Raw genomic sequence first — 24,467 nt, 5'->3', positions numbered from 1 at the left:
AATTATTCTGTTGGGACATTTCCATATGTCCCTGTGCTTTCACAGAACTCTTAATGACATGCAATAACATTTATTAAGAAAGAATTCTAAATTATTCTCCTTTTATAATATTAATTTGTATGAACTACAAAGACTGACTGTTATATGAACCTCAATACTATTAAAATATCAGCAATAACCCCTAAATCTGTAAGCTAAAAGTTCACACAATGAACTTTAAAAGAAAGATAAATAGATATCAATTTTCATTTAGCAAAGCCAACAAAACATTTTGAACTGACTGAAACAGATTACTGACCTTCTCCTTTGACTTTATTAAAAAGCTAATTTCTCCAAAAGAGCAGGGTATTTGAGAATGCCAAATGGCAATAAATATTAAGAAATCATAATTATGGAAGCAAGTACATTGGGGCTATTATATTTTGTCATGTTAAATGACATAGTTCCAAAATTATGCCAAAGAGGCATCATCCTGAAGGCTCCTCTTTGTAGAACTAAGAATATCAGTTTTTAAATAATCGCTGCCACATGAAGCATACTAATTCACATTGAACTGATATTAAAGTTTCAAACTAACATGTACTATGTATATATTAATATACTTCCTTAAAATGTTTAAAATGTTAACTGTAACAATAACTGATAAAAACATTATTAACTACAATAAAATCTTGTTAAATTCTCATAAAAATCACTATTATTAAATTGTCTTTATTTAGTCCTAATCAAAGGCAATCAGTATTCTTCTTCCTATTTATGTATGGTAAACATAACTTACGTTTATGTAGAATATTTTAAGAATTAGCAGTTGCACGGGTAGTATGCACTTTTTATTATACGTTCTCACAGTAAATTAAAATCAGGATACATCTATGAGGCTCTATATCATTTAGATTACTCAAGGTCAGAAAAATATTTAAAAGTAAACCACCACTTCAATTTTTCTCATATTGATTAAGCATACCATTTCTAAATTAGCTTGTGTAGATGCAATCATATCTTTCTAAACACTATTAAAATAAAACTACTAATTCCTGTATTCGGCCAAATAGTTCTCTTACTAGCAAATAAAATTTCACTTCATTAATAAAGTGCATATTATAACCACAATTCGTTAAGCCTACTGATTGTTGGAAAACTATAATTTACTAAATGAATATTCCTCCATCAATCTAAAAGAAAAACCATATTTATTAAACTAATACCTTTATGGCAATGGCCAACTAAGATACTCTACCTTTGTGGAGAGATTTCAGGTAGACTTTTATTTTTATACAACTCTATTTGTAGTTCTTGATAAGTTCTTGGTTAAAAACTAGTGCCTGTGATTTAAGTAGAGAAAAAATGAGGAAAGAGGATCTGATATTTCTATCATTTGGGAATTAACAGTTAGAGAGGGTTTCTGCTGATAGGCTCTGTATTTGCAAGTGGTGCAGGCAAGCTGTCAACTCCTGATCATGTCAACCAAGTATTTGGAGCTTGAAAATCAGTAACCAGAAATAAGGAACTTGTGGTTCACAAAAAGTTCAAAGAAAGAATATGACTTAGAAAGGAAATAGCAGTTGCAGAGCTTAAAACCTTGTAAATGCTACCCCAAATAGAAAGAAGATTATCTGAATATCAGGATATGGAAAACATTCGAATAGGAATCTTCTGCCAACAGCCATGTGACATGAGGAAATTACTCTATGGATTAATTTCCATCAAAGTTCAGGAGTTGGGTGAGCTCATAAAAATATTTTTTATAATGACACTATTTCAAAAGACATGCTTTAAAAATATATCAAAATCTTCTGATATAATGGAGCATGAACAGCCAAAGTATATCTCAGTGCTCTGTTTACCAGTTGAAAACCAGAAAGTGGATTCCAGCAGACTGCTCTGAGCTGTAGAGGCAGCAAACTGGAACAGCACATTCCCTATATACATGGATCCACCATCTATGGAATAGGGACACTTAAATGACAGTGTACAAACAATTAGTAATACCTTTCACCTTAGGAAAGAGAAGCAATGAGTGGGCTTTGTGGCACAGGACTACAAGCTCCAAACAAGTTGGGCAACTGAGAGATTCTGAATCAAAAAAAGGATTGGGGATATAGTTCAGTGGTTGATCACTTACCTAGCATGCAAGAGCCTGAGTTTAATTCCCAAGAAGGAAGGAAGGAAGAAGGGAAGGAAGGGGAAGAGAGGGAAAGCAGTGTAGTATTCTGGAAAAGTAAGAGACAAGGAGACAAGACCTGACTTCTTGGCAACCTACCACAAACAACTAACAGCCACAAACCAGTCATTCCCCATCTGGAACTGAGGTAGACAACCTCTAGAGGCCTCTTTGAGGGCCATATTTGCCAAAACAATCAAATTCTCACTTTGATTTTGTTTGGTAGGTCATGCCCTGAAACATTTTCCACTCATTATCAAAAATTTTACTGCAACAGTACCTGATACTTTCTTTTCATAAAGTTATATCATGAAGTCTTAATTTTTAAAATTTTCATTTTTAATTTCTACATAGCAAATGAATATGAAAAGCATAAAAATACAGCTTTTAATTCATTAGAAAAACAAGGTCTTTGTTTTGTTTTTAATCTTTGTATATCAGTTCTTTCACATTGTACTAGGTTCAAATTCAAGGTGCTAGACTGGGGATGTAGCTCCTTATTATAACATTTTCCCAGCATGTACAAGGCCTTGGGTTCTACAAAATAAACAATCAACTCAAGATATTTGGATTAGTCAGTTGACTTTTAAAAGCAATTTCAAAGAAAAATAAGATAGCTCGTACCTTTCTTCAGCTGGATATTGAGCCTCTTGCCTACTTTTTTGGTGTTATAACCACTGCTTGCACTTGAACTAAATACATTCTGTGGGGCCGGAGCTGGGGCTGACGGTGGTTTTGCGGAGGGGTGTGCACTATGAGGTAGTCGTGGGTGAGCTTCTATCTGCTCAGGTGGGTGGCTCAGTCTGGGTGCTCTCTGCAGTGCATGAGGCCCAGCACTGTTCACACTCCTGTTATCAATATACTGGCTGTCGGGACTGAAGCGGCTTGAATAGTAATTGTTCTTCTCACTTTGGGAAAGTTGTTCATACTGCTCTTTATTTGCTGCAGGAACCACATGGAACCAAATGATGGGTGTACGCATGGCTTGGCGAAACATATGTTGTGCTCTGGGTTTGAGAAAGAATGGAAGATTAGCAAATTAAGACCAGCAGACTAGAAGATATTATGAGCTTAATTAAGTATACTAATTAAGCAATAAGAACTGACAGAGTGTTGAAACTGAAAAGCAAAATTCTGATAATCCATTTATTAACCAAGTTTGCAAGCTCTGATGTAAGCAGAGCTATGTCTCCAAATATAAATTTGTCATTCTCTAAATAAAAATGGCAAAATTATCTATGATCATGGACAAAATACAATAGTATTCTCTCAACTGTAAATTATTAAACAACAGTTTTAAGAACAACAGGGACATTCTAATTTTAATATTAATAGAAATCAAATGCAGCCTTTTCCCTAGGAGACAATCTATACAAATTGTAAAATTTATTAAATATTTCCCTAATAAAGGAGCCCTTTGAGTTTTCAGAGAAATAAATTTAGAAATAAACTTGGGAAACCATAGAAATTATCAGTTATCAGCAAAATTAATTCAAGATTGTTTATGCAAGAAAATCTCAAGAACAAGAATTACCACCACCACAACCACCACCACCCTCCAAAAAAGTGGAGGGATGTATAGCTCAGCGATAGAGTCCTTGCCTAAAATGTTCAAAGCCATGGTTCTTCTTCACTATTATTCTGCTCACACATGCCCCTTTAACAGGAACTGGCCAACTTTTTGTTTTTAATTGAATAAGGTCCTCAGTCAGGAAAAAGGAAATTGAAGACACAATATTGTGGTCTTTTTCTGTTTGTTTGTTTGTTTTTATAGTAAGGCACATTATGTACAACAATTGAAAATGTGAATTAAAGGATAAGCACATTGCTCAGTTTCTCAAAATGTGAAGAAGCAACAGAACTGCATCACTGTATAACCTAAACTGGGCTCAGATTATTCCAAGACCAGCTCTATTGGTCAGAGGTCATTCTGAAATACAGTCTAATGGTGTTAATTACCTCGAGTTTGGTTAAATTGTTAAAAGTTAGATGGTGGCAGAAAACAGGTACAGTACACAGAGATTGCAGACATGTTTGGAGCTTTTCAACTGACTATACTCCATCATGCCTAAAGCAGAAAAGGACCACAGTGCAGCCACCACACACTTACTGTTCAAATCTTCTATTCCGCAGATCACCATCATTAATCCTGACAATGCAATCATTCTCATGAAAAAGGTTTTCTTGTTCAGCTTTACCACCTTTCTCCAATCGTTTTACTAATAAACCCAGGGTTCTGGAACATTAAGGATGCAAATTATTACACATGGAATATTTCCACCATGCACAATGTCATATTACTTTAATGCTGATATCGTGTTTAGAAAGACTCCCTTATAAAGGGGTGCACTAAGTTATGATTAATACAAAGACAAAAATCAAAACTGTCTAAATGATGTGTAGAAATGCACCATTTCAATAAATATAAGAAATCGTTTGCTGGCTTATATTTCTGAAACAAGCTTCATACAGTAAAATCTTTATAGTGTATGTTGAAAACTGCTTCAAACACAGCTTGCCTAATGGGTCGGAGGGTACCACAATGTGGAGCTGGATGAGCCCACATTTGTGCATGGCTTTTGTAATTTTCTGTTTTAAACCAGCAGGTACACTGCTGATGGCAACCTCTGCCTTTCTGTTAAAGAAAAGTTAACCAGGAACAGCTAACCTCATGGCACTAAAGGTTTCAGAAGGTAATAGGAAAGACTTTAGAAATAATAGATTCTCCATGCATGTCACTTGAATTTAATAGAATCTAAGATTGTGAGTACCAGACCTGGCTAGGACTACCCAGTAAAGGAAGTAATTTGTTGCTAATATTTCCATTTAAAGAGAAACAGAAAAAAGTCAGCAAGAGTTTCAAATAATGTCAGTCACTATTTGATGTTCTCATATGTGTACTAAAACTTCAGATTAAAAGAGAAGTTTGAATGAACTTTCCAAGATGCAGATGGAAAAAAAAATTATTAATATGCTTGCTCTGGGGCAACTAACTTCTTAAATTACAGGACACTCAATATATCTCAGAACAAACAATAAATGCCTAAGATGCAGAAGCAACAAGAATTTTAACCTAGTGTGATTGCTATTTTTTACTTGGTAATTGGCATAAATTCTGTATCATGATTAAATATGAATTTTTAGGTGAAATTATTTTTGAAACTTTCTAAGTTTGCACTTTCTTTCATAATCCTCATTGAGGAGCAAAAAAATGCTCAGATATTAGAATTCAGAACCCATATATTTTGAAGTTAAAGACGTCATAATTTCCAGTAATTTCTATATATTTATCAACAGAATAACAATTTGCAGGATTACGTATAGGCTTCCCACTAGAAATATACCCAAATAGATACCTCCTTCTTCTATACTTAAGCAGTAGGCATATCTTTCCTATGGCTCTTTATCTCATTCTCCTGTATATACAAGTTATCTCTACTATTGCATTGCAAGCTCCTAGAAGATCAAGGAGATGGGATTTAGTAATATGCACTCAAGCACTTAGCTGGTAGTAAGGTCTGATAAATGACAACTGAATGAATGGATGATTGAGTTTTGCGGAGGCAAACAAGTCTCATATTTCTAACAAGCTTTTTGTAAAATAGAATGCTAGTGACCAGAATTCAGATTCAGTGCTGTTTTCCTTTATACTACAGACGCCACAGAATGGAAAGCAATTGAAGCAAAAGTCTCATTTCACTTGTTATTCTGTAGTTTAACCTTTTTTTTCATGAGTATTTATAAAATCATCAAGTTCATTCTAATGCTTATCATTAAAGATAATAAAGAGCCATTATACTAAGATCAATTCTACCAATGTACAAGAATATTAAAAAGAGGTAATACTGAAATTCTCTTTTGTAATTCATCAATGAAGGATTAGCATTTATTTGTGTTAGAATCTAAAAATATTAATGACTAGTAAAAATAAGTAAATAAATCATGTAGGTGATTTTAGTTACCTTCTACTACATTGGATTTATAACTGTAAAAATTATCACAACTCAATGTAAGAATAAAGTACAATATTTACCTGCATGAGCAACTTAACTGTCTCAGTCCATATTAGGAAAAGAGAGATTCCACACCATAGGACACCAAAATTAAGATATTAAAATATCATCATACCACAATCTACTCATCCCTATTATTTAACTTGTTTCTATCTTCAATTGCAGTGTTCTTACAGAGGAATCAAAGAAATTAATAATATATATCTATAATACGATGAATGGAAAAGATCTATGTGAGAAATCAAATTAAATCAGATACTGATACCACTGGAATATGAAAAACTCACTTGGCCACTTGACTTTCAAAGCAGACATGAAAAGAACATCTTAAAGGTAAAGAGGCCTCAACTCTCCATAGGTAATCATAACATAGCCACACATGTGATGCAGCACACCTGTTGCTAAAAACCACCTACCTCTACAGACTTAGAACACCTTTTTAAAGTGCAGGAATACAGTCCCTGAAATAAAAATATACTGCTCCAAGATTGACTCCAGTTGATTAGTTTTAATTGAGAAAAATCATAAGTAATTTTCTTACATGTTTCCATTTCTATGATCAAAAGTGACTACTAATAAATATGTTTTTAAGTACTCCAAAATATTTTGAGTAACCCAAAATAACTCACAGAAAATTTCTAGGGAAACATACTTTGACTGTATTTAATGACACTTGTTTAGTAGTTAACTACTAATTTCCCAAAATTTGTGAATTTATATTCAATAGATCCTTTCAGTATTTATAACACTTTAAAAGAGTGTAAATGCCTGGTGCACGTCCTCAGTCCCAGGTACATGGGAGGGTTAAATAGGAGACTTACTTGCACCCAGGCATCCCAGGCCAGCATGGAAAACATGGCAAGATAAAAATCCCTAAATAACAAACTAAATAAATAAAACCAGGAAACTCAGAAATTTGTATTTTATTTCTACAAGTGTTATCAATGTTCTTTAAAAATAAATAGGTCAATGGTTTGTGTTTATCTAGATATTGTTTTCCTTTTAGTAAAAAAGCATGCCATGTTTTGTTTATATAATGACTGTCTTTCTGAATAGGTTCTCTTATATGGCCAAATCCATCAGTAATCCAAATATACAATAAAAGTGCTAAAAATCATAAATAAATACAGTAGCACATTTCCAAGAAATATAATGGAAATTTATTAACCAAGACTTTAGAATCTAACATTACGTTAACAGATGCAAATAACTCAGAATCCTTTTACTCATCACTGGGGTTCATAGACATGATGGAGGGGGGAGGGGGCACAGGACAAAGAACTTCACCCTGAGTGACACAGCAAATGATCAGAGAATCAAGGAACAGACTGAATTAAGGTGAAGTTAGTAGCCTGCTGATTTCTAAGTACTTGACCACACTATTAGAATCATTCTCTCAAAAAGAATGAATTAATTTAAAAAGTAAAGTGGTACGATCTACAAAATTATCTGATTTGCTCCAGTAGGTGAAAATGATTACAAAAGGAATAGAAATGAATGATGATAAAAAAAAAAAAAAACTCACAAGAAAATTGAACTGATAACAGCCAGACTGAGAAGGAAAAGAACTTCTAAGGGGAAATCAAATGGAAGTAGCAATAACACACATTCAGCTTCCCATAAAATGTGTAGGGGCAAGCATATAATATTTCTACTTCTCTACCTATCACTTTAAACTTAAAGCTATATCAAAGGAACATTAAAAGCAAATTTTAGGTATGTATTCTGCAAAATCAACCCAGTGGATATTTACCATCTGTGATACAGCAGCTCCCACAACACTTTTATCATAGAGAGTCCCTGAAGTCAGCCAGGTTCCTAACCTTTGGGCATGTCTGGGCAGTGGTAGAGAGAATTGTTTTTGCTACTGGCAGGTAGTGCCAGAGTTCCTTGTGGGGGCAACCATGTTCCATCAAAAGAAGAGACTACTGTATAAAAAGTAAAAAGGACTGGGCATGCGGCGAATGCCTATACAGCTCAGAAGGCTGAGGCAGGAGGATTGAAAGTTCAAAGCCAGTTTCAGGGACTTAGGGAGACCTTGTCTCAAAACAAAAAAATAAAAAGAGCTAGGATGTGGCTCAGTGGTTAAGTGCCCCAGGGCATTCCCTAGCACCAAAAAAAAAAAAAAAAAAAGAGAGAAAGAAAGAAAAAATTGATGTATTTATTAATGCACTTTATTAATTTATTAATTTATTAATGCACTGGTCACTTTCATGAAGAAATAACCATAGAGCTTAGAGATAGGTTAAAAAAAAAATCCTACCACACTTCCCCTATAAATCCAATGTAAACCCTATTCAGTTTATATGCTTTTCAAGCAAATGGATTTTTTTTCTGGTTAGTCTCAAACATTCCTCCTCTTCTACTGTTTCCTACATCTTTTTCCATTCCAAATATTTTTCCTAAACAAACAAACAAAAATAAGCAATTGTGTAGACATTTCTTTCAAGTCTTTCCTCACAGTTCTTGAACAATTCTCTTTAAAAAGTCAAAGTAAAACTACAGTCACAGAAAGCAAGCCATTGAAATGCTGCATCTTTGTACATGATTTTGGATGCATAATTAGAAATTTAACTGCTTAGATTATATTAAGGATTGCACCACTACATTTTTACAAGGTTCATTAGCCTAATTATACACTTAATTAAAATAAACTCAGTCACACATGGTAACATTTTCAAATCTAAGTATAAATTACAACCAATGATAAAACTGAAAATAAGTAACAAATGTTTTATTGACATCTAAATTGGCTGAGTAAGTCTGAGTTTTGCTTTGATAATGTAAACTCCCACAACTGCCACCCAGCTGTATGGAAATGATCATAATTCATCTTAATAAAAGCTGACACAGTGTAAACACCACAACTGTAGTGAAGGCAGAGTATGAATGGGCAGAACAGGATCCCATTAAAAGAAATCTGTCACCTCCCAGAGTGCTGGAGTGGGAGAGGGGGGCAGCATTACCTACATGATCCCCCAAACCACAGTCAATGACAGAGCCCACTGCAGCACAAGAAAGTTTAAAGACAACTAAAATTAAGCAAACAAACAAAAAATCTTTGGACTGAGGGTGTAACTCTGTGGTTACACAGAGTATTTGTCTAGCACCCATGAGGAGAGGAGAGGAGGGGAGGAGGGAGGAGAAGAGAGATAAGCTTATGGATGAGAAAAGGTAGTACCAAAAAGAAACAGGTAAATAAAAATGTACAATTTCTAGCTGGATGTGGTGGCACATAAATCTGTAAATTTATGTAAATTCTGTAAATAGCCTGTAAATCTCAGCAACTCCAAAGGCAACAGATTACAAGTTCCAGGCAGGCTGGGCAACATAGTGAGACCCTATCTTAAAAAGGGCTAGAGATATAGCTCAGTTACCATTAAGGTTTTCTGTATTCAATCCCCAAGTACCAATACAAACAACAGGAAAGGGGTGGGGGTGGGGGGCCGGAGGTGGAGAAATCTACAGATTCAGGCAGAAATGATAGATACTATCACACTACATTCAAAAAAACGTAATTTATCTGATAGTAAAATGCAAACTTTTCTTTCTGAACCAACAGATTATTGTCCGTTATTATGCACAAAATATTCTGACAAAAGACTATTGACCAATTAAATTAATTTAAATTGTATTTTTTTCAAAAGCAATGAATTAAGTACTCAGAGTTCAAGAGCATATTTATTCTGTGCAAATTCCATAAGGTTCACATTGATTCTAAGTCTTATTAACATATGTACCAAATTAACTAAACAAACGTGTATTGAGATTCTCAAATTTAAAATGTAACAATAAATTTTCTCTTAGTTTCATGATATAGGAAAAAAATCATTTTCCACAATTGTGTAGACAAATCACTACCTCCCCAGACAACCAGAATACCAAGCAATATTGGAAAGAATTCTAAGGTATATAATAGAATGTTAAGTTGAAGATAAAATATATTCTCATGATTTAATCATTTTTATTAGCTGTCAATGCCACATTCTTTTGTAAAATGAACTACATTTATTGTCCTATTTAAACCATACAGAAGTCATGATTCCCATCACTTCACATAGAGACTGAGGCTAAGTGAAGTTAACCTGATCATAGTATAAAGACAGAGCTAGGTTACATCCAGGTATTCCAGATTGTTCCTAACAACCCCTCTGCAAATAACAATTGAATAACAACCAGGTAAATTATAACCCAGAGAGCCAAACTCATATTTTGCTGAAATAATTAAATAAATGAATCTCAAGATCTTCCAAAAATTGTTTGCCTACTACTCTTACAGAAAGAAGAACATTTGGGCTGGGGATATAGCTCAGTGGTAGGTCACTTGCCGAGCATTCATACAAAGCCCTAGCACCACAGATTTAAAAAAAAACAAAAGGAGAACAGTAGCTTGAGGGAAACTTAATAATTTCATATGTCCAATATACCCCAAACATATTTCAGTAACTTCCTAGATAATTAATGTGCACTCATATTAATACAGAATACATTTTGTAGAATAGAAATAGTAATACATACAGAATGCACATTTTCCAACAGGGTCATTTTTATTTCAACACAAAACCCCCAAACATTACAAATATTCTCTTAGGCATATGAATTTAGGGGGGCTTAAACGATAGGAGAATTTATGGACAATAATGTAAGTAAGCAATAGGTAGGTGTAAAAGGGAGAAGTCATAAAAGAAACCTCAGCACATTAGCTCTTTAAAGAAGCTTTTCCTAAGGATGTGAATGCTTCATCTGATACTCTGAATATTAAGTTGTAAAAAACTTACTTGGGGAAAAAAGTCAAAACCAGACAAATCAAAAGACAGTACAAAGGTTAAAAAAATAATCATCCTAAGAAGAGAAGTAATGAGAAATTTGACCAGTTGCCAACACAGGCCAATTGCAGAAACTCAGAAACACACCCAGACCCACCCAGACATATTTATATCCACAATGGTGCACCATCTCACCAGGCCTTGATTTTCTCCCTACATGAGAATTGGGTCCTAAAAAGAATTATGTGAGCACATTTTACTAACTGGGAGATGGTGGATGGGTTTGTTTATTTCTTTTTTTCCTTTTTGTTTGTGAATTCCTGAGAACAGGCGGGGGAAGGGAAAATGTGCAAAATAGCAGCCCATTGCCACAAAAGGCTTTCTTGTCAACCAGTAAGTGAAACTGAAAAAAATATGGATGGTTGCTTCCCCCAAATATAAACAGAAAACAGATAAGGGAGTTTTAAACATGACAAATAGTAGACTATAAACTCCAGGCCATCAGGCATTTTTGTTTATTTGATTCCCTAGGGCAAAGGCTGGCAAACTACAGTCCATGAGTCAAACCAGCCAGCACATGATTTTGTAAGAGAAGCTTTCCTAAAACACAGCCACACTCCTTTGTTAGTTTGTTTGCTTGTTTTTGCAATACACAGGAATAAAAACCAGAAACTCACAAATGCTTTGCAAGTTCACTGTCACTTAATTACATTCCCAGCCCTTTAAATTTTTATTATTTTTTTATTTTGAGTCAGGCCTGAGTTGCCCAGGCTGCCCTCAAACCTGATGATCCTCCTGCCTCAGCCTCCCCAGGAGTGGAATTACAGGTGTATGTCATTACACCTGGTCATTTGTTTGTATTTTGTCAATGATAGTGTTCAAACTACTATGAATATGAGTAGTTGCAACAGAACCTCATGGACTCATGCCCCTGAGGGTCTCTTTACAGAAAATTTGTGAATTCCTGATCTGGGATATCCTCTGCACCAGAAATTTGTCATTGGTAGATGCTAGATCTCTTTTTTTAAAAAACTCTGCTTAAGTAAAATTAATAAACACAAACATATAATTACTATTTCTATAAGGAAAAAGTAATACCAAAGAGATTCTAAGTGCCACAGATTTAAATATCAAGATGAATGTATACAAACATCCATTACAGAAAAGATTCAGAGAAGCAGTCTATACTGTATCTAAATATGTTGTAAACATATTTGTTTCCGTATGGGAAAAGATTTAGAATATGTACTACGAGTTAGATTGGAGTCCAAGTATGGCAATTTGTAAATCAATGGATGTGTAACTGATGTGATTCTGCAATCTATGTATGGGGTGAAGGTGGGAGTTCATAACCCACTTGAATCAAAGTGTCGAATATGATATGTCAAGAAATTTGTAATGTTTTGAACAACCCACAATAAAAAATTAAAAAAGAAAAAAAAAGATGAATAAAAGTCTCTACAGGGTTATCTTCTAATACATCATGATTCAAAGAATTTACTATTTCCCACCCAATCATGCATACTTGTATACAGCATCTTCCGCATAACATATTTTTGGAATGACTATTTCCAGAACAATGTCCCTGGAATAGGTCAAGTCAGTGTGCTACATTCAATAGTTCTACTTTCTCTAAATCCCAATGACACTTAGCATGTATCTTTTTATATACATATCTCTCAATTAAGTCCCTTGAAACCAACTACAAAATTTTATAATTTTAATAGGTCAACTTCTATTTCAGCAAGCAATTTTCTCTTACTTTTTATAGACTTAATGATATATCATTAAGTTTATTAATTTTATTTAAGCAGATTAAAAAAAAAAAAAAGATCTAGTATCTACCAATTACAATTTCTGTTGCAGAGGATATCCCAGATCAGGAATTCACAAATTTTCAATATCATTAGAAAGTCTCAAGAAAACTCACTAAATATTATTGAGGCCAGGATATGTCACTGCTGCTTTATTTTTAATCTAGTAATGTCAAAGCTAAAATGGATTCATTCATTCATGGGTTCATTCATTTCTTTGCCAAGTAAAAGCAATACCTAAAATCCTATGGTCCAATATCTATGAATAGGTCCTAGAAACATAAAAATATATAAAATAAAGCATGGTCTTCTACCAAAGGAAGTCACAATCCTGTGTTTTAAATTTTCTGAATATAGAAATATTTGTTATTTAAATGAGGTTACCTTTGCCACTTAAATCAGGGTGAAATGAAATGTTTGGTATGGAGGGAAACTTGATTTCAAGGATGTGAAACTGTGACTAAGGAGTTCTGGAGGGAGATGAGTTAATTGTTTTTAATAACATGAAGGAAGATAACTAAAGAAAAACATCATCAAGGTGAAGATGGTACTGTCACCATCTCTAAGTATCAAGAGACGGTCATCCAAGGAAGGATTGGAAGGTGATCTGATTGTCATTAATGTTCCAGATCAAATAGTCATGGCAAGATCCTTGAGTTCACAATTTTAAATTACTATTTTCCTTAATTAGATGTGACATTCGAGATAGTCTGGAGGGTGTTCCATTTTGCTTAGATACATAATTCCAATTCTGAATTGTACCTTAGACTCCTTGACTTTGAAAATCAAAATGGGAAAGCAATACTGATGTGTATTTATCACATGTATAAAAATAAGTATTCAGTAAGAGTTATTCAATTAGTTATGTCTCCAAAATTGAGAAGGCCCAAGAAAGATTGGAATATTGCACCATGGAAGGCATTCATGGAAATTTCCACTTACGTACCATGAATATGTATCCTTGTATTCCCAATAGAGGTATGTGCAATTTCTTCATGAGTTCCACTTAATTTCTTCCTTTCTGCTATTCCATACTGCTTAATTTGCCCTTGCAGCCACCATGGAGTTGATGCAGCTCCCTTTATAAGCTGTCATCACATTTAAATTTGTCATCCTCAACAAGCCAGCTTCAGTTACCAAATGCAGACAATTCTTCCTCTCTCAGCTCACAGATCACTATTAAATAACTGTATCAACATTTATCACATAATTATAATTGTGTGATTTCTCGGCTATCACTCCATCTAGACTGCAAATTCCCAGAGGAAAACTATTTCCTATTTATCTTTGTTTCCTAGCACCTAATACAGGAATTATCACAAGATGAATGCTTGGAAAGGATTCCAACTGAATTTGAGGAACCCACTTTGAAGCATTTCTGGGTGTATTTGGGCTCAAGAAGATCAGTGTCTGGGAGTATGAGCAGCCTACCTGCTTCTCCTTCCCCATTGTCTACCCACCTTTGAAAAACCATGACTATCATGGTGGAAGTTTAAAGATGCAACACAAGACTTGAATAAAAACAAAACAAAAAAATTTTTCTGTTTCCATATAAAAATTGGTGATGCCTAAAAAGGGCATATAAAGAATGTGTTTTTCTTAAATAAGTTTTTGTCTATATATAGGGAATCTGCACAATATTTTCTTCATTAAGTGCCAAATTAATAGTAATTTAAAAAGGACTCAGCTATAGAAAAAATTTTAGTTCTGCAAAGAGATATTCTACCACTTGAATATGTTCAGTGAATCAAAACTGAACACCATGCTAACCAGCAACTAAAGGCCATGTTGGGTTCTGTCAAAGTCTTCCTATGAATTAATCTAAATAATAGGTGTATTTTCCTATCTTATTCCCCTTTTGCTTTAAGTGTTTCATGTAATATTTATTTCATCCTAATATCATTTAATGTTGAGGTAGTAAATATGTTTAAAATGATTTAAAAAATGACATGTTTGTAAAGGAAATACTGGTTTGAAGCTGGTACATGAACACTTTAATTTCATTTGTTATGAGTTAAGTTTCACAGATAGTTTAAGGCACATTACTATTGGGAAGCCATAATCCATTTTACCTGCTTACCTTTTTGTCTCCTATTCATAAAATATTTTCAAGAAATTCTTAAGTTTTTTTTAACATATTTTTTAAAGGAAATAAAGACAAGGTCTACTTTGAAAACCGTTTAACTGAAAGTTCTTTGAAGAAATTTTATTGCTCCTTTAGAGTTCAAAAATAAAAATAAAAGAAAGGAGGAGAAAAAAATGAAAGCAATCACAACTCTGAATGTAATACCACTCAAAAATTCAAGGTGAATTTCGGGTACTAGTATAAAGCAGCAACATTCAAGATTCATTGTACTCCAGCAGAGTTCTAAGAAAAACAGAGTCTCAGCTTTGAGGTATTCCATAAATCAGGTGCTTTACCAAAGGACTGAAATATGGACTTGCCAAAATTAGTAACATAAAAGAAAGGTGGTAAGATTGCTCAGCTACTTACATTAAAAACAAAAAGTACATATTTAATCATACAAATGCAATTTATACTTCGTCTGTCTTTTTAAAGACACTAGAAATGTATAATTCCTTGATCATGGATTTGATTGTATCTAAGGCTTCGGGTTGGCAGTCTAAGCTCCTGGTCACTCAGTCACTTGTCTAGGTTCTCAGACACTGGTCTCAATGTTCAGTCACTGGTCTCTCAGGCTACTTTCCAACTTCCCCTTTTCTCTTCCCATGAAAAGAAAGGGTAGATGAAAAACAATAAGGTTAAAAGAATAAAAGAAATAAGGAATTAAAAATTAAGATGCCAAAAATTAACAAGGTAATCAATAGATAGGCAAATAAGAGAGACTGCAATAAAACTGCTGAGTCAAACATGAGATTAAGTTCCTGGGGAAGAATGCCACGCATTTCACGTGTCCAGGATGGATACCCACCAGGCATTATTGCCAAAATCAATTCACATTTGAATATATTAAAACCAAGATTACAATTATGGTTTCACAGGGGAAAAGAAAAAGGATCAGAATTAAGGAATCTCATGGGACACATGCAGCTTTTAAGGATGTATCTTCTGTACCATAATGAAGTCTCGATTAACAAACACTGGACCATTTTGAAATTCTGAATATTTGGAGATTAAAGTGAATGAAGGAGTTAGAAACCACAAGAAAGGGATAAATCTCCAGCATGCTTCATTTTCTAAAATTTCAAACTCACAGGGTATTTTATAATTATCTAAGTCAGTAAAATTGTAGAACTAAATAATCATAAAGGCAAATTTAAAATTAATCATCACCCAAGTTATCCAGGTAATTTTTACTGCATGAATTTTTTCCAGGTAAATGCTTTAAGATCTCCTAAACTTTGCAATTCCAGGTGGAATTCTAACTAATGCCATCAATTCACGGCAAAGTCAAATGTTAGCTTAGATGCGATGAACAATAAACTTATTATGATAATTTAAATGCACAATTTCTTCTTGTGCCTGTAAAGCCTCTCTTCATTAGGCTAAGAACGTTCTGTGATTAGGATACATACGTATGAATGGAGCAGCAGTTGCCCCCAAGTGAAAATGTTTTCTATTAAGCATATGTGAAGTCAACACCACTCTATAGCTGAGCATAAATGAAGGGAAAAAAAAAAAAAAACCACTCCACATTATGATTCAATTAAAAACCTCCAAGATACGTTACCTGCCTCCTCGAGCACTGAAAGGCACTACATGGATTCCCAGAGGCCCTCCATCGTTGGGGACTTGTACGAGCTTTACCATATCACTGTGAGACAATGATGAATGAGGGAGCATGAACGTGTACTGTAAACAAACCAAACCAAACAAAAAAACCGCCACAACACAGACACACAGTAAACAACAAAAGAAAACAAAACAAAAATCCCACCAAGTACACAGGCATATACACACATAATTGAGGATATAAGCATGGTGATGAAGGCCACGTCAAACAGCACATACCTGAACACTAGTCTCATGGCATGGAGGGAGAGCAATCATCAGAGATAACTACATTAAAAACAACACAGAACCATTTCTCTTGGACCATGCTCTTCCATATAATATAAACTCATGCTTTGCAAATCAAATCTTGAGACTTCCACTGAAAATTTTCCATCTGCATATCTATGTCATAGACTCTGAAGATTAGCTGAATAAATCGGCTGTATCTATACAGCACATGATAATTTACCAAGTACTCTGACATTTGTCTTATCATTGATCCAGTGAGGTCAAAGATTTTGCCCCTGTGGGTGACCATCCAGAGGATAGCCTAATTGTCCTTACTTCCCACTATTCTATGATATTTCAGTCACCATTTCTTAATTTGTTTTGAGAGAGCCTTTCAAGTGTGGGTTCTATCTACCGATACTCTCTCTCAGAGATTACTAACAATTTCAACACCTGTTTAATAATTGGCTAAGCAAATAAGAATGGTACAACTTAAATAAATTTAACTTATTTCAATTTATTATTTTAATTTGTTATTTGTTCTAAAAAGAAATATGGCACAGCAAGTATGTCTCCAGTGGAAATACTCTAAGTGCCAACTGATGTATACTTAATCATAACCTGATCCTAGAGCCTGCTTAATATCACTATTATCTTAGAGCCCTACCTTGGAAAAACAAAGAGAAAACAGAATTGAGATATAATATCAATGTCTACACCACCAACTTTACCCACATTGAAAGAAAGAAACCTGTATGACTATCTTACCTGCTCTAAGATATTGAGGTTCTGAGAATAGCTTCCATTTTAACATGTCAATAATTACAACGATCACAGTGTTATAATACTACTGGAAAATATTTTGTTCTTTTGTATTTCAAATCATGTTTAAAGTCCCTGATCTATGATCTTTAATCAAATGTCTTGAGATATTCTATTTCTTCAAATTAAAAATACATATATATGTATATATATATACATATACATACACACCACGATACTGACTAATGCTGATGTGATCCAACTAGTTTTTCATGTAACATATAGACAAATTTTTTTTAAGTTAACAAAGTTGAAGAACGAATAACCAAAATACTGACAAAGCAATCTGAAAACAAAGCGTTTACAGTGCTGTTAACATGATGAACATTTTCAATCAAATACTATTCTAATGTTCTAATTTAATAGTATTTGCCACGGCATGAAACTCAGGACAGGTACATAAGAACTTCCATGCTTCACTGCTCACATTATGTAATTAACAGATGAAAGATGTTCTTGGGAAAAACAAATCAAAGCAGGGCATGTTTCCTAACTAAGCACAAACATTCCGCATGCCATATGCTTTTGGAATACTTGCTGCAATTAATGATGCTACATGTATATAACAAATATAGTTAAAACCATCAGTAACTTACTCCAGAGAAAAGCTGGGTATATTCTCCAAACCAGTGTCAGCATGTCCAACTGGTTCCACACGGCTACTGTCTTCTTCTGTCCCTTCCTCGTCCTGGAGACAGCAAAGACACAAGAGAAGCACACTGTTAGGTTCATTTCCACAATGTGAAAGGGAAGCAGGATAAAACCCCAGTCTAATAGTCAGTATGATCAAGTTAACTAGGTCTTTCCTCTAGGGAGAATGACCTTCAGTAAGATGGGTGTGAGTGTGAGTTGAATTTTAAAACAACAGCATCTGAAGTTAGCATATCCCAGAAGTTAAAAACTATACTGCTGGGATAAGGAAAGAAAACTGAACTTTCATGCCACTTTTCTCATCTCATTATTTTAACTTCTCTTCATTTGACATATGTTTGAGGAAATAATTATATATTACTACAATGTTATGGTATTCTAATAAATAAATAAGAGTGACTCTGGGGATGCATGTTTAAAAGTGTTTATAGATCAAAACATTTGAGAAACTATAATCCATGACCACTACCAAAATCTTTGAAGTCACTATTTGAGAATCCCTCCTCTCCTAACTCAGCATGTCAACTGGAACATGTCGTAAGCAGAATCCCAGACATAGAATACTTCATCCTGGGAAATTTCACAAGAAGTTACCTTAGCCAATGGACTATCCTGGAGGTGTTCATAAAGACATTAACATCTTAGCCACGAAGGATCATGTTTGTTTACTTTTACGTATCAAGCAAAAACAAATAGCAAAACAATCAGCATCTACCCTCACCATTTTTATTCCTCCATCAAAAATATTTTGTAAAAATAGGTTCCAGTGTGTTATAGACACTGGATAAAGTATGCTGAAACTGAAAAAGGTGCATGTGGAATAAATGTGGTAGTTCATAAAAATGAATGAAATGCTACCTAAAAATATTCCTTAATTTATAATGTTAGCCATTGCCTTTTTATTAGGGAGTTTCACAAATACTTAAGTTGGTTTTTCAAGTTGATACCATGCCTGATATCATGGTCTTGTTTACCAAATTATAACAGTTTAAAAATATTCAGATCTCCAAACACAACGGTTAAAAGGCCCATGTGTATTTTACCTAGTATCCACACTGTCTGGCACCTGTTAGACACTCTGTAAATATTTTCCTAATTAACGCAAAATCATCCCGAGGAATCTCTAGGGATGCCCCAAGGTAAGTACATAAAATTTATTTATTTTATTTCTTGGATGTTTACAACTAAAATTGATGTATATGTACAATTTGTTAGGGTTTTCTTTTCCTACTGCACAAATTGGGCAACAATGATTTTACTATGAACTTATTAAATCACTTATATTATGAAAGACTCTACCATTGAGAAAAATGTTAAATTTATCCATGTATTTGAGAGATTCCCAGTAGCAATGCATACGCCATCAAGAGAGAGATCCATCAATAAAATGATAAGTGCTAGGGGTCAAGACACAATGCAGAATATATACTAAATTTGGGCAGAATGATTCATAATGTCCTCTTGCTAATTCTACTGAGAATATACCAAAATAAGCAGCAGAATGCACTGAGCTTGTTGGTGAGTTGTAGAAGTGCTCCATACATCCCGGATGGTGGTGCACTGCATGGAGCCAGGCTACTTGAAGATTGATGATCCTGCATTTTGAGAGGCTCTAATATGTACTTCTTAGTCATCTATCTCTCTTAAGCACCAGCACATACTACATCTCAAAGGTTAACAGCATTTTGAACCTGCCTAGGAACAGCACTTTGAATGTAAACACAAACTCCCAAAATGATGCTTTTCCATTGGGAGTGGGGGTGGGGAAGAGAGCTAACACGATTGTTTATAAACCAGATGTAAGACATAAAATAATCTTACAAGACATTTTGTTTCGGGATTCATTAATAATTTAAGCAGCACTGAAATGCCACCAAGATGTATCACCAACTGAAACACCTATGTTGCAATGAAATTGCCACATAAATGAAAAGCCCCCAACTACAGTGATAAACCAGTAACTGATAATTTACGCATTCACTGTTCCCACAGTGGCCATTACCAGACCCCCCAGAGCATGTAGAATATTATATCATGTGGCTGCATATGGTGTTCAGTTTGGATTGCAACATTGACTGCCCTGAGGCTGAGCTGCAGTTGCTGTGGGAACCACAGCTCAGAATTTCTCAACTTTTAGATGTGTAAATATCAGCTCCTATATGGTTTTATTTTGTTGTCTGGTACTTTCTTAAAGCTGTAACTGAACACAGCTACTTTTAGCAAGATTTATGCATTGAATTCCATTGTAACCATAGCAAATGAAGCTCAGTTGTTGTATATCTTAAATCAATATTTAAGCACCACACTATTAATTTAAACTAGACAGTGTTAAAGAACTTCCATATGAAATAGTATACAATTTTTTGAGCATAGAGTTCAGAGTCAGGCTCAATGGAGCACTCCTGTGCTACTTAAGAGGCTAAAACAGGAGGATCACAAGTTTCAGCCCAGCCTGGCAACTTAGGGAGTCCTTTGTTTCAAAATAAAAATGATAATTTTAGAAAAGAGTTGGCAATATGGCACATAGCTCAGTGGTAGAGCACTTGTCTAGCATGTTCAAGGCCCTAAGTTCGATCATCAACACTGGGAAAGTATTTTAAATTCTTGAATCTGAATATTCAGATTCAAGAATTTAAAATACTACTCTAGCATTTCCCAATTTTATAGCCTTGGACAAGTTATATACCTTTTCTTTGTCCATCTCTTTTTCTGAAAAATGGGAACAATAAAAACTTATTCCTCTTGGGACTACTAGGTAAATCCAAGTCAAAAGTATGACATGGTGTCTCAGATACAGTAACTACCCAAATGAATGGCAATTTATAAATGTCACTGAAAACAGAAATTATTTATACATAAAATATACCTTGATAAATATCTTAGGGCAATTATACACAAACAAAAGATGATCTCCCTCTTTTCAGGCAAAACATCTATCTATAAGTGTTACCATTAATACATAATGTTATAATGTATACAGTACAGTTAAACATATAATGTGTTACATTTAATATGCATATCCACCCCTATATACTGTGCCTTGCAAAAGAATTTAATAGAAACTTACCGCATAATCAATTCAATTAGAATTTTTTTCTAAAGTTGAATTTTGCATAACTAATAAATTTTGCACTTTGCTATATATGAAATATTTACATTGTAAAATGTCCTTGGAATAGGAAAACAAGAAAAAGATAAATAAATGCTTATATAATCAAGTGAATGGCAAGAGGAGGAAAATACTACAGGTTAGTGGTGAGGAAATTTTTAAAGAGAAGGTAAGATTTAAGAACTATAAAGCACCTCCAAAATATGTACAATTACTATGCACCATTTAAAAATATGAATAAAAAAAAGAATTCTGAAGATATAAAATTTTAGCCTCTTTGCAAGCTCATAAGTTAACCTGATATATCTTCATGAATGCTGACAAGAGATACAAGACTCTTAGAACACAGACAAAAAGCTGATTGCTATTATTCCTTTGGCCAGAATACCATCCATACAGGCAGCATTTCTTCAAGCAAAATTTTTCAAAAGGCAAGGGGAGGTGGGCCTCAGGACACTGGCACACACAGAAAAACCTTGAGCTTACAGACCTTAAATCTTTTAAACAAATACTAAAGATGCTTGCTCACTGTGAAAGAGATGCTATGCCTGTGTTTCAAGGTTGGGCGCTATACAAAAATCAATGAAACAAGATGTGTGTTACCAAGTTATATAGAACACAAGAAAACTATGGAAAATTATTTCCCAACAACATTTAAACTAAACACTGACGAACGATAACACTCAGATGATTACTAAGTAGAAAAAAACAAGGGATATCACTAATGAATGCTCTAGGATAACAATACCTTATGAATAGGAACAAATTCTACTAGATGAAAGAGCATACCTTCTATACTAAGGAGAAATGATTATTCAGTGTAGAACTAAATTTCTCAAACAGAACAATGTAATGTGAGAGTTGAAAAAGTAAAGTTTCAGAAATGTAATCTCTTTATTTCCCATATGCAGGGGAAAGCCCAAGGAAGCAGCAACTAGTTCAGATTAGAGCAGAAGATGGAGATATTAGGGAGGTCCATCTCCATCAGAAAAAAAGAAATTAATAATTGAATAATATTCTTAAATATTTTGGAAATAACAGAAATCTTACAGTAGCCAGAGAAAACTGTAAGGAAAAATTAAAAATTCTTATCAAGAAAACAAAGCAATTTTTTTTTTAAATTCAAATAGATTAACTTTAAGCACCACAAAAGAAAATGTGGAAAACAGTAAGTTTAATCAAACTACTAGGTTATGCCACGAGCAATTCTTACACTGCCATGGCAACATGACGCTGGCTAGTGAAGGAACTGTGTGTGTGTGTTCGTGATTGAACCCCAGGCCTTGCACAACACATAAATCATGTGCTTCACCACCAAGCTACACACCCAACCCTAAACTTAGACTTTTGCTGCAGCAATATTGAGAGGATGGAACCAGAAAAGTGAAAGTGGCATTAAAAGACCAGTTTTCATCTCCAACAGGGCAAGGCAACAAATGTCAGTAAATTGTAATCAGAAAAAGAATGACATACGTATATTATATTGTTTATTTACATGGAAGGAGGGATCAGAACAGGTCTAGGGAGAAGTCTACAAGATTGTGGAACAGTGAAGAGGAGTTGCTAGTTTTTATACTAAGCTTTTTAGTATGATTTCTCTATTTTTATTCTGAGGGCACATTTGAAATGCCTACCAAGGAGTGGAGGGACTTTTTGATTCCAACTAAACATCCAAGCTCTGGAGACTCTCACAGGCACCTGACATCAGATTTACTTTGAAGGATATAAGGTATGAAACAACTTGCCATCAAGGCAGCACCCTGCTCCTGTCCTAGGGAGGTAAGTGTTCCCAGAATCTCTCAGAGCTGTTCAGCAATTATGCTGGTAGATCCCCCAGTTAACAGAGCTCAAGGGCAGGGAAAGGAACTCACTATATGTATTTCCAAGAGTTATCCTGGCTTAAACATCTCATACTGCAGAAAAACCAGTATCTCTTGTAACACCATCATAATCAGAGCTGCTCAGATACAGACTCAATTTACCAATCAGAAATCACTTGTAGCATAAAAACAGCTATTAAACCTTTAATAGATTTCCAGAAAAAGGGAACCCAAAATAGCCAAATTTAAATTCTTATGCATAATACAATAAAGAAGGAGGAGTCAAAGTAGCCAAAGAAGAGAAAAGTATGAGATGTTAATAAGTTTGGCCTAAGTCTGTTCCTATACTTAGGTGATAACATTTGGCCAAAGGGGCCTCCAAATGTACTGAACAGCAGCCTGGCTTGCTGTGAAAGCATGCTGCAACTAAACCTAGAAAGTATACCCCGATAACTAAGCAACTGAGCCTCAGCCAATCACTGAACACTGCCAAAGTATGCCTAAAAGCTGCAAAGAGAACTACACTACTCAGATAACCTCTACAGGTCTGTACTTTGTTTTTCTATTTCTTATTATAAAAATAGCTCTCCAGTAGGGCATTCTGAATATTCTGTCTGAAAACTTATGCTGTCATAGGTGGTTCTAGGACTTTTTTGAGGGGATGGTATCACCTGGTCTATTTTTCTTTTAACAGAGAGAAAATGAACACTTGATGAGCCTAGATCAGAAGGGTAAGTTTTAGATCAGGTAGATATGCCTGGTAGACAAGGGGAGATAAAAGTGTTATGTGACACTATTTGTTATAGGCATCTAGTAAAAATTAACATTTCTTCCTTTATGCTAATAATATAAAGGCTAAACCTCAACTGAAAAACATTTATAGTGCCAATAGATAATACCTTTTTGAAATTACAAGTAAATTAAACTAATTTTGGCTAAACTGCTAATTATAATTTAAATTTGGAAATCTTTCTGGTTCTATCACATTCTCCCCTGTATGAGTTCTAGATATTCGCCCTCCTCATACATTTAAAAAAAAAAAAATACAAAAAAACTAAGTAGATGCCATCCAAAGTTGTACAAGTTATAATTAGAACAGTTAAGATGTAAATTCCTCCTTCATCATTCACCATATAAATATTACAAATGTTTACAAAACGAAGAAAAAAACCACACTGTCTACCTCCCAGAAACATAAGGAAACCTAATCCAGAAAGTAATCATCTGCATATCCACATTCAAATTCATAGTTTCAGGGAACTAAATATTTTGAATAATTCTGCTGAAAGAAAAGCCTGTTATTTTAAGAAAACATCATTTTTAAAGTGTTTTATAAAAAATAAAGTT

At 34.3% G+C, this 24,467-nt stretch overlaps 1 protein-coding gene across 26 annotated transcripts in view; it reads right to left on the bottom strand.

The window, feature by feature from the left end:
• Positions 1-24,467, bottom strand: part of Pard3 (par-3 family cell polarity regulator) — a 626,126-nt gene that overhangs the window by 258,216 nt on the left and 343,443 nt on the right. For 25 of the 26 annotated variants that reach the window (XM_048809090.1, XM_015483461.2, XM_015483455.2 and 22 more), the window contains 4 exons: positions 18,137-18,228; positions 16,447-16,530; positions 4,272-4,397; positions 2,786-3,168 (listed from right to left, as the gene is read on the bottom strand). In XM_048809090.1, coding sequence (XP_048665047.1) covers positions 2,786-3,168; positions 4,272-4,397; positions 16,447-16,530; positions 18,137-18,228 — 685 coding nt within the window. The remainder of the gene's footprint in view (positions 1-2,785; positions 3,169-4,271; positions 4,398-16,446; positions 16,531-18,136; positions 18,229-24,467) is intronic. The other variant, XM_048809089.1, reaches the window with a different exon arrangement.

This window comes from Marmota marmota, unplaced genomic scaffold (assembly GCF_001458135.2).
Source record: "Marmota marmota marmota unplaced genomic scaffold, marMar, whole genome shotgun sequence".
Lineage (NCBI taxonomy): Eukaryota > Metazoa > Chordata > Mammalia > Rodentia > Sciuridae > Marmota > Marmota marmota.
Note: the sequence above shows the minus strand (reverse complement) of the source record. Positions and strands in the feature narration are given on the sequence as shown.